This window comes from Orycteropus afer, unplaced genomic scaffold (genome assembly GCF_000298275.1).
Source record: "Orycteropus afer afer isolate SDZICR_OR568_19922 unplaced genomic scaffold, OryAfe1.0 scaffold00013, whole genome shotgun sequence".
Taxonomy (NCBI): Eukaryota; Metazoa; Chordata; class Mammalia; order Tubulidentata; family Orycteropodidae; genus Orycteropus; species Orycteropus afer.
In genome coordinates, this window is record NW_006921600.1 from 4,992,842 (window position 1) to 5,005,063 (window position 12,222).

The following is a 12,222-nucleotide window of genomic DNA, read 5'->3' on the forward strand; positions in this document are numbered from 1 at the left end:
AGTGAGACACTGAGGGACCAGCACTGCTGGGAAAGAGACTGTGAGAGACTATTGGCTGAGGGACAGTGGCCTGGGAGAGAGACTGAGCATTTTTCCTGAACTTGAATTGTAGCCTGTGGTGCTTCCCTAATAAACCCCGTAATCTGTGAGTTCTGTGTGGCCACTGCAGAGAATTATCAAACCCAGGAGAGAGGTGGTAGGTGCTTTGGGAGGAGCAGTTGGTGAAAGGGCTGGAGGGAGGCAGCATGTCTGGCCTGGCAGGAATAGTCCTTGGGTTAATGCTGGTAATCCTGTCTTCCTCTTGTAGGGTTAGAGGAGGTCGGAACATGTGGCCTCCTTGCCGTTTTTGCAACAAGTAAGCGCCTTCAGCACTGCATCCGTTTGTTGAAACATTTCAACAGGTATTTCATCAATTCCTGGAGCCTTGTTTTTCACCTATTCCTTCAGTGCATTTGTACTTCTTTTTCAATACCATTGGCTCTTGATCATATGCTACCTTCTGAAATAGCTGAACGTTGATCAAATATTTTTGGTACAGTGACTCTGTGTATTCTTCCTATCTTCTTTTGATGCTTCCTGCATCATTCAATATTTTGTCCATAGAATCCTTCAATAGCAACTTGAGGCTTGAATTTCTTTCTTTATTTCTTCCAGCTTGAGAAATACTGAGAGTGTTCTTCCCTTTTGGTTTTCTAACTCCAGGTCTTCACACATTTCATTATAATACTTTACTTTGTCTTCTCGAGCTGCCCTTTGAAATCTTTTAAACTCTTTTATCACATCATTTCTTCCATTCCCTTTAACTACTCTCCATACAAGAGTAAGTTCCAGAATCTCTCCTGACATCCATTTTGGTCTTTTCTTCCTTTCCTGTCCTTTTAATGACCTTTTGCTTTCTTCATGTATGATGTTCTTGACATCATCTCTTAACTCATCTGTTTTTCAGTCATTGGTGTTCAATGTGTGAAATATGTTCTTCAGATGGTATCTAAATTCAGGTGGAATATATTCAAGGTTGTATTTGCATTCTCATGGACTTGTTTTAATTATCTTCAGCTTCAACTTGAACTTACACAGGGACAACTGAGGGTCTATTCCACAGTCAGCTCCTTGCCTTGTTTTGACTGATGATAATTGTGCTTCTCCTTCACCTCTTTCCACAGATATAGTCAGTCAGATACCTGTGTATTCCATCTAGTATGGGCCACATGTAGAGCTGCCAATTATGTTGTTTTAAAAAGGTATTTGCAATAAATAAGTCATTGTTCTTGCTAACTTCTATCATGCAATCAGCGGCATCATTCTATCATGTGATCTTCAGTGTCATTCTATCACGTGATCTCCAGCGTCACTCTATCATGCAATTTCCCATGTCATTCTACCAACAAGGCCATAGTTTTCAACTACTAATGATTCTTTGTTTCCAGGTTTCACATTCCAATCACCAGTAATCATCAATACATCTTGATTGCATAATTGGTCAATTTCAGACTGCAGAAGTTAGTAGAAATCTTCAACATTCTCATCTTTGGCTTTAGGGGTTGGTAAACAAATTTGAATAATAGTAGTATTAACTGACCTTCATTGTAGGCATATGATATTTTCCTATAACTGACATTATTGTACTTCAGGAGAGATCTTGAAACATTCTTTGTGAAGATGAATTCAATGCCATTCCTCTTCAATTTGTCATTCCTGGCATAGTAGATCATAAGATTATCTGAATCAAAATGGCCAATACCAATCCATTTTAACTCACTCTAAAATACCAAACTCACTGCCATCAAGTCAATTCTGACAGTGACCCCCCTTGGGTTTCTAAGGCTTTAAATCTCTACAGAAGTAGATTGCCCCATCTTCTTCTGCAGAGTGGCTGGTGGGTTTGAACTGCTAATCTTCTGGTTAGCAGCCAAATGCCTTATTCATTACACTACCAGAGCTCATTTTTGGCCCACTAATGCCTAGGAAATTGATCGTTATGTGTTCTATTTCATTTTTGACAACTTCCAATTTTCCTTCATTCATACATTGTACATTCCACGTTCTGATTGTTAATGAATGTTTGCAGCTGTTTCTTCCCATTTTGAGTCAAGCATTTCATAACACTTAATAAACAATAATAAATGCTAATTATTATAATTTTTCATTGAGTTTTCATGCTTATAGGACTATTTGTTGTTGTGTTTACAGAATTAAATACAGCCCATTCCTGTGCCATCCTCATAATCATTGCCATGTTTGAGCCCATTGTAGCAGCCATTATGTGAATCCATCTAATTGAGGGTCTTCCTCTTTTTCACTGAGCCTCTACTTTACCAAACATGACCTCTTTCTCCAGGGTCTGGTCCCTCTTGATAATATGTCCAAGGTACATGGATGAAGTTTCCCCATCCTCGTTTCTAAAGCTGTATTTCTTCTGAGACAAATTTGTTCAACTTCTGGCATTCCATGATATATTCAGTGCTTTTCATCAATACCATAATTCAAATGTATCACTTCTTCTTTGGTCTAGGAGTTCTGGTGGCATAGTGCCTAAGGCATTTGACTGCTAACCAGAAGGCTGGCGGTTCAAACCCACCAGCCACTCCTCGGAAGGAAGGTGGGCAATCTACTTCCGTAGTGATAACTGCCTCGGAAACCCAAGGAGGGGTCGCTATGAGTCGGGGTCGACTCGACGGCAGATAACAACAACAACAACAACAATTCTTTGTCCACCTTTCATATGCGTATGAATACCATAGCTGGTGTCAGGAGTACCTTAGTCTTCAAAGTGACATCTTTACTTTTCAGCACTTTAATGAGGTCTTTTGCAGCAAATTTACCAATGCAATGTCATTTGATTTCTTGACTGCTGCTTCCATGGGCATTGATTGTGGATCCAAGTAAAATGAAATCCTTGACAATTTCAACATTTTCTCTGTTTAGCTTTGTTTTGCTTATTGGTCCAGTAGTAAAGATACATATTTTCTTTAGGCTAAGGTGTAATCCATACTGAAGGTTATAGTCTTTGATCTTCATCAGTAAGTGCTTCAAGTCCTCTTTGCTTTCAGCAAGCAAGGTCATGTCATCTGCGTATCACAGGTCATTAATGAACCTTTCTCTGATTCTTCTTCATAAAGTCCACCTTCTTAGAATATTTGCCCAGTATAGAGATTGGATAATTATGGTGAACAGCTACAACCCTGATGTACACCTTTCTTGATTTTAAGCCACATATTATCCCCTTGTTCTGTTTGAATTACTACCTCTTGGTGTAAGTACAGGTTCCCCATGAGCACAATTAAGTGTTCTAAAATTCCCATTCTTTACAATATTATTCATAATTTTATGATCCACACAGTCACATGCCTTTGTAGAGTCAATAAAACACAGGTAAACATCTTTCTGCTATTCTCTGATTTCAGTCAAGATCCATCTGATATTAGCAATGATGTCCTGCATTCCATGTCCTCTAATTCTGGCTTGAATTTCTGGATGTTCTAGATGTTTCCCATCATTGTACTGCTGCACTCATTTTTGAATTATATTCAGAAAAATTTTACTTGTGTGTGATAGTAATAATATTTTTGGATAATTTCCACATTTTGTTACTAAATAAGACTATTTAGTAATTGCTAAAAAGGATGTAAAGAAGAAAGAAGGGATGGAGGTGGAAAGAAAGAAGAAAGACTATAAAGACTTGAGAAGAGGTGGATAAGCAGGAAGATGTAGAAGATCCTCAGATCAGATACTAGAGAAATATATAGATGACTTGAAAAAGTCACTGAGTCTTTATCTGTAGCTACAATAGCAGTGTAACCACTCTTAAGTGTGGTTAAGGCAGAGTCTTGCAAAACATGTTGCTAAACATATATCTTTGGGCCATGAGTAAAAATCAAGGTGGGGCAAGCTGACTTCTATAGAACTGGTAGCAAATTGCTCTGAGAATCCTGACTTGCTTTTTGGTCGAAGTATGAAAGGTTCCTTTCCATTTGCCCCAAGACCAGCAGAATTCTGTACAAGTCAGACTAAAGGCAAACAATTTACAGGTTGTAACTTATTGAGGCAAATACTCTGGGCCCTGCATTTGGGGGTTGGGAGGCTTCAATTGCTTTGAGATAATGACTGAATAACTGGCTGATTGCTGACCAAAGAAACTCCTGTGCTTAACAACTTTCTACATATACATCTCTTTCCTTTCTTTTTTCAAATGTATCCATTATGATGATGATGATGATGAATAGATGATCAAGGATACCTTTTAAAAAGGAAAGGAAAAAGATGTATATGTAGAAAGACATTATCATATTGCGTAAGGCACTTGACTGCTAACCAGAAGGCTTGTGGTTCAAACCCACCAGCCATTCCTTGGAAGAAAGGTTGGGCAATCAATAGTCCATAGTGATACTGCCTCAGCAACCCAAGGAGGGGTCACTATGAGTCGGGTCTGACTCAACGGCACATAGCAGCAACAACAAGAACATCAACATTAACAGCTCTGGTGGTGCAGTGACTAAGGCATTCAAATGCTAATCAAAAGGTTGGAGATTGGAACCTACCAGCCACTCTATGGGAGAAAGATTAGGCAGTCTGCTTCTGTAAAGATTTACAGCTTTGGAATCCCTATGAAGCAGTTCTACTCTGTCCTATGAGGTTCTTATGAGTCAGAATAAAACTTGCCAGCAGTGGGTTTGGGACCAAAGAGGAGTCGCTATGAGTCAGGAATGACTGAATGGCATTGAGTTTGGTTTTTGGTTTGGTTTATTAGACCCAAATTAGGTGGTGATGTTCTGAAACCCCTGTTTTCCCTGAGTTCTGGATGCCTTCAAGATTGTCATGTGTTGCCACAGTGTGTTTAGCAAGTTTCTTATTCTAAGCTGATGTCTGGTCAATGCCTGTCTATTTATAAATAGCACTTTCCTGTTCAAGCAGTTGGAACCAAAGAAAGTATGATTGTCTTCTGCCTGACAAAGAGCTAAAAGGGTTGAAGAGTAATGGTTGGGCTTACTCCATCATCAATTTAATGTATTACTTAGAAATCCCTGTCCTATCACATCACCATATCCAGGTTTCCCCTCCTGCAAAGCAATAGTTTTTACACTGTATTGACTCACATAAGTATGTTCCTATTATAGCAAAATACAACTCACTGTAGCAAAACTCTCAGTGGGAGAATGCTCTTCGCTTTGGTCACAGTTACAAATTTATTTAGGGGTTATCAGCCTGCCAGTGAGATTATGGGAAAGAAGGAGAGCTATAGGAGAAGATGATGATGTGGGATTCTGATATTTGAAAATGAATGAGTTTCCCAAGAGATGAGCATAAAACTCTTAGGATCAAATTCAGATAGAAAGCTGGAAGGTTGCCAGTTTTGTAATTGCATCTGGAATTGAGCTGTAATCCTCACCACTTCTGAAAACAATAAGAATGAGAGAACGATAAACCACCTTTGTTTTTAACAGTAGTATTTGCTTGGCATTTCTAATAAAATATATCCCTGACACTTGGTTAAGGCTGGAAAAATACAAAAATAATGATATGTTTGTTTTTTTTTTTTGAGGAGGGTAAAGAATATATTTTTTTGTGTGCAGGGAGAAGGGAGGAGAAAATTGTGTATTTTGTGAGAAAAAAGGGAATTCCTCTATTTTGTGAGGAAAAATTAAATAATATATTTTGACTTCTATAAAATAGAAACTTATATATGACTTTTTAAAAATACCCTTTCAGGTTTACGACATATGGGTATAAGCTCTTTGTACACAACAGTGTGGGTTTTACACCAAGTGAAGAAGTGACTGTGACAACGTTAGCTGGTCTTCCAGAGAAAGGGACCAACATCTCTGCTCATGTTCTTAACCACACAGCTATATACGTGGAATGGACTAAACCAAGTAAGTTAGTTGCTGCTACCTTTATTTCCCCTGAACTTATTCTTAATACCTGTATTAATTTCCTAGGGTTGCTATAACATATTACCACAAACTGAGTGGCTTAAAACAAAGAGAACATAAATAGCACTGTCAGGAGATTATAATTCCTAAATCAAAGTGTTGGCACAGTTGGTTCCTTCTGAGAACTCTGAGGGAGAATCTGTTCCCTGCCTCTCTCCTGGCTTGTGATGGTGGCCAGCAATCCTTAGTAGTATTCCTTGGCTTATAGGCACATCACTACAATATCTGCCTCTGATGTCAACTGGCATGTTTCCTGTGTGTTTGTGTACTTGTGTCTATTTTTCTCTTATTATAAAGATGCCAGCCATACTGGATTAGGACCCATACTACTCCAGTATGTCCTCATGTTACCTTGACTAATTATATCTACAAAAATGCTATTTCCAAGTAAGGTCATATTCACTGGCATTTGGGCTTATGACTTGAGCATATCTTTTAGAGATACCGCCTCAGAAACCCAAGGAGGGGTCTCTATGAGTCGGGACTGACTCAATGGCAGTAATTTTGGTTTTTGTTTGGTTTTCAGACAAATTAAAATTGGACCCAAAAAAAAAAAAAAAAAATCAAGCTTCAAGCTTCTGTCTTGAGCTTCCTACTTCTGTACCCTTCCTGGACCTGCCTTCTCTCCTTACAGTCCACTGGGACAGGGAATACAGTTTCTGTCAGAACAGCCAGTTTTTATAAAAATGTCCATGTACTGATTTGATAAAATGTAATGTTCTGCACTTTCCTGCAGATAGGTCTGCTCCATGTCTAGTGACTCATCACTCATTAGCTAGAACCATTTAATAGGATTGTAGAAACGTGACAGATATTTTCAGTGAATCTTCTTCAACACTATAAGTAAAGTTTCAGCTTGACCTAAGGAAATAAAGCCTGGAAGTCATTAGTGAACTCACTCCAACAATGTAGGGTCTGACCCTGGCCCCATTCAGAGAGTATCTTTACAGGCAGTTGGGAGACCTCATGGTCTAAACTGTTTCTGCAACCTCAGAAACCACAATAAATGAAATTTCAGGTCTGCTTGGCCAATAGAGTAACATTAACAGCTGATCTGTTAATTTGTGGGGTTCTATTATGACACTCAGAAAAAAAAACTCTGATTCTACCATATAAATATGTGTTATGATTATTCTTACAGGTATAACTCAATATTTGGCAAATAGTTACTTAAATCAAAGTTTGGCTTTTTTTTTTTTTTAAGAATATTACCAAACATGGATAACTATCTGATTTGGAAAGGACTGATTAAAATATTTTATTTTATGAAGGAAAATGCTGCTTACTAGGATAATCATCTACTATATGATATAAAATTACTGTTGGTTGGGCAATAGTGACCATTCAGTTTTGATCCAGCTTTAAGTTTTGTTGCAGCCTCAGAGAAAAATACCTCCTGTTTCATTTAACACACCTGAGTAAGTTTAACACAATATTATGGTATCCATTGTGAATTAAAACCAGAATTATTGTTGTTAGCTGCCATTAAGTCCACCCTTGACTCATGGTGATCTCGTGTATGATGGGTGGTGCCAATAGGGTTTTCATTGGATGACTTTCAGAAGCAGACCACCAGGCCTGTCTTCCTGTCCATCTTAGTTTGGAAGATCTGCTGAAATCTGTTCAATATCATAGCAACATACAAGCTTCCACTGAGAGACAAGTGATAACTGTGCATGAGGTGCATTGGCTGGGAATGGAACTCGATGCTCCCTCATGGAAAGAGAAAATTCTACCACTGAACCATCGCTGTCTCCAAAAACAGTATTCCAAATCAAAGTCCACCGCCATCAATTAGATTCCAACTCATAGCAACCCCTATTGGGTTTCCAAGACTGTAAATCTTTACAGAAGTAGAGTCTCATCTTCTTCCCACAGAACAGCTGGTAGGTTTGAACCTCCAACCTTCTGGTTAACAGCCAAATGCCTTACCTACTATACCTCCAGAGCTCCTCTAATCTCCTAAAAACAGTGTTAGGTAACACTAATTGCAAAATAAAATCAGAACCAGTTGTATTGATCTAAATTGTTCCTAACCTATTTTTTAAGACTGTTTCTCCTAGGAAGGATCTCTCATGGTTCAGTGCCTAAGGCATTTGACTGCTAACCAGAAGGTTGGTGGTTCAAACCCACCAGCTACTCCACAGAAGGAAGACTGGGCAATCTAGCTCAGTAAAGATTTACCACCTTGGAAACCCAAAGGGGGTCACTATGAGTCAGAATCAACTTGAAGGCAGTGAGTTTGGTGGTTTTTGTCTCTCCTAGGGTTATTAAAAGTTCTTGCGTTTCTTAAGATCTCTGTCACCTATATTGGGATCTCTGAAGCTATTTTAATGGCAGAATTAAGTTAATTGATGCTTATGATTAATGATTACTCTCACAGAAAAATATGAAGTTTTTATCTGTAAGTGGGTTTTTATGTGTATTATATTTTCACTCATCTCCTTTTCCTCTCTGCTCCATGCTTACCAACTGATTCATCTTAAAACCTACTCACGCAGGTTGATGCTCCCCCACCCTCATAGGACATTTGAATACTTCTTTTAAGATCCGGCTGCTGAATTTTCACCAGTGTAGGTCCTTTATGTTATAATTGCATGCCTGAAGTAAGCTTGCTTATAAAAACTGACAAACCTAATAGATCTGAAGCAGCTCATTGAAGTTTCATTACCTTGGTAATCTGAACCTCTGACCTTCTGGATGTAGGTAATGCAATCTGCTGTTATTTCTATTCATACCTTAGAAATTTTTCAGATATCTATTTGTGAGCACAAAGGTTAACTCTCAGAAGAGGGTTGTCTCTCCAAAAGCTTGTTGCATTATCATTTTCCTCTTTTGTGCAACCTGCTATCCTAAGTAAATTAACTAGTCATTCCTCTGTGAAAGAGCCACCTATTATTTTGCAATTTTAATTTCAAATTGATCTCTTGATAGGTTGGAGAAAATTGGCACGTAGTGTATCTAATATGAAAAGAGGCACAAAGTTATAGATTGAAAGTGTCTTGTAGTTGAAAGTCATATGAATAAATACGTAAATATTTACTTATTAAAATGAAATTTAACTAAAAATATTCCCTGAAGTCTTCTTTGAACGAAATAATAATTTAACTTATATACTAAAGAATGTCTGCCTTGAGCATTGTACTCTTTTAAAGAATACATGGGATCAAATTGACAACAGCAACTGGAAAGGCTAGAGAAGAAAATTAGGGGGCAGTGAGTTTATGTTAATGGGGGAGTAACAATTCAGTAAAAGGAGATGAGAATAGTTACACAATTTGAAGAGTGTAATCAGTGTCATGTAATGGTGCATGTAGAAATTATTGAAATAGTATATGTTTTGCTATGTACGTTTACATCAACAGCAAAAATAAAAATAAAGTTTAGAAGATTTTAAAACATATTATTTCTGTAATCCTTTATATGTACATCGTTTGGGTAGTAAAATGTTTCTGGTAACATTTTACTAACCACAGAATAACAATAATAGGTTATTAAAAAAATTTTTTAAAGGGTCAATTTTAGCGTTAGCCTCACTTATGTGATTTAAAGGAAAACCTGTGGGTTGTGATGAGTCAGAATTGACTCAGTAGTAGTGAGTTTTTTTTTTTTTTTTTTTTAGGTTTTATGTGATAAAATGTGAGGTAAAGCATATACCAACCCCCACCAAGGATCTCTCCATTTCTTTAATTCATTTTTTTTAGAGCAGATACTGCAAACTGACAATATATACACCATATTTGCCTCCCCGTCTTCCATAAATTGTTTTGCCCAGGCTTCCATGTATGATTTAATAATTTTTAAAATTATTATTTTAAAACAATAATAATTCTCCAGCATTTATTAATGAAAAGATTTCACATAAAGATGATTTTCTGATTCACTTGAAAAATCTCATAATCAGATAAAACTGTTCCCACATTGCTGGATGGAATATGTCAGGTGGCACTGAGTAGTGGCTGCACTTTTAAACATGTTCACTTCTCAACCAGTCCCATCTTCCTAATCCCTATGGAAATTTGACATTCTTATCCTTACTTTATATAATGAAACAAAATATTTCTACCTAAATTACATTCAGTGAAGGCAAATATGTTGGAGATAAAAATCAGGTTTTTATAAGCAGAGATACAAAAACACTTTCACTTAAAGTATTCAAGCAATCCTTACTAAAGCACTGTAATATAGAAACTGATGCTTAGTGTTGTTAGGTGCTGTTGAGTGGATTCTGACTCACAGCAGCCCTATGTATAACAGAACTAAACACTGTGCCATCCTCAAAATTGTTGCTAAGTTTGAACCATTGTTGCAGCCGCTATATCAATCCATCTCATTGAGGGCCTTCCTCACTAACCCTCTACTTTATCAAGAATGATGTCCTTCTCCAGGGACTGGTCCCTCTTGATAATATGTATAAAGTATGTGAAATGACATCTCACCATCCTTGCTTCTGAGGAACATTCTGGCTGTACTTCTTCCAAGAAAAATTTATTCAGTCTTCTGGAAGTCCATGGTGTATGCAATATTCTTCACTAACACCATAATTTGAAGGCATCAGTTCTTCAGTCTTCCTTATTCACTGACTAGCTTCCATAAGCATATGAAGTGATTGAAAATACTGTGAGTTGAGTCAGGTGCACCTTAGTCCTCAAAGTGTGACATCTTTGCTTTTTAAAACTTTAAAATGTCTTTCCCAGAAGATCTGCCCAATGCAATGTTATTTGATTTCTTGACTACGGCTTCCATGGGAGTTGATTATGGATTCTAATAAAATGAAATTCTTGACAACTTTAGTGTTTACTCTAAAAGCTTTACTCCATCTAAATCACTAAAGACAACTCTACTTCGAGGAGGTAGCTCTTTCCCAGTGATATTTTGAGTGCCTTCCAACCTGAGGGGCTCAACTTCTGATGCTGTATCAGACAGTCTTCTGCTGCCATCTATGAGGTTTCCACTGGCCAATATTTTCAGAAGTAGATCATCAGATGCTTCTTCTCATTCTATCCTTCTGTGGAAGCTCTGCTGAAAACCACTCTGGGTGATCCTGCTGGTATTTGATATCTGGTGGCATAGCTTCCAACATCACAGCAGCAGCAAACCCCCATAGTGCAACAAACTGACAGACAAATGGTGGCAACATTTACAGTAACTTACCCAAAATTATTGTCAGTCAGACTTCTTGAACTCAAACTTCAAATTTGTGCTATTTCTCATGCATTTAACATTATTGGTTATTATCACTTTATTAAGAATGATTTAATAAGATCCTTCTCATTTTAACTGCTGCATTTAAAAATAAAACACAAAATGAGAAAATGTCCACAAAGAAGATCAATGGAGAGGCAGCACCTCTTTAGAGGCTAACTCAATAACAAGACCAGCAATGGTCCTAGAGGAGCAAGAAAACACTGGAAAAAGTGAGAGAGAAAAAAAAAAAAAGAAAGAAGAAAATAAAAAATCATCCAAATAATTATCTGCTTTACAATCTGTCAAGAGGTCACCCCAGCTTTCAGATTTTCATATTTGGCAGCATATAATACTTTCCAGAAAGCTGGGGAAAACAGAGAAAAAGCTGGGGCAGGGGGGACCAGGACAAACTGAGGAAGCAGAGTCAGGGAAGCAGGTAAGGCCTGGGACCCAAGCCATGCCCCTCCCAAGTGGTGGGAAAAAGGCAGAGGGATCTATGTAAGGGAGGGTGGAGAGGTTTTGAACAGCTAAAGGAGACAAACTCATCTGTCAGTTTGTCCTACTGTGGTGGCATGTCATTGTGAGGCTTGGGGCTCTGCCACCGGTGTCTCAAAGCCAGTAGGATTGCACATGGTGCACAGGTTTCAATAGTTTACAGACTGAGACAGACTAGGAAGAAGGAGAAGGCCATCCACTTCTCAAATAATTGGCCAGGGAAAACCTTACAAATAGCAGAGAACCACTGTCTGATACATTACTGTGCAACTTTATGAATACCCCAGAAACATTGTCCGATGTTTACCCCAGTGCAAGAGGATAAGACACGTAGATTGGAAGCCTTCAAGTTAGGACCAGGAAAGAGGTGCGTCATCAGAGTAGAACTAGTCCTAATGATATGGATGAGGTAAAGCTTTTGAGACCTCCATTTGCTGACATGGTATGACTCAAATTGAGGAGGAAAGCTGCAAATATCCATTAATAATCAGAACATGGAATGTACGAAGCATGAATCTAGGAAAATTGGAAGTTGTCAAAAAATGAAATGGAGTGCATAAAGATTGATATCCTAGGCATTAGTGAGCTAAAATGGACCGGTTTTGGCCAT

The 12,222-nt window shown here is 38.0% G+C and overlaps 1 protein-coding gene across 1 annotated transcript in view; it reads left to right on the top strand.

Moving 5' to 3' along the window:
* USH2A (usherin) overlaps positions 1–12,222 on the top strand; it is a 1,482,371-nt gene that overhangs the window by 1,032,501 nt on the left and 437,648 nt on the right. Inside the window, exon 43 of the mRNA XM_007952540.1 lies at positions 5,707–5,870. Within this exon, the coding sequence (XP_007950731.1) occupies positions 5,707–5,870 (164 nt within the window). The remainder of the gene's footprint in view (positions 1–5,706; positions 5,871–12,222) is intronic.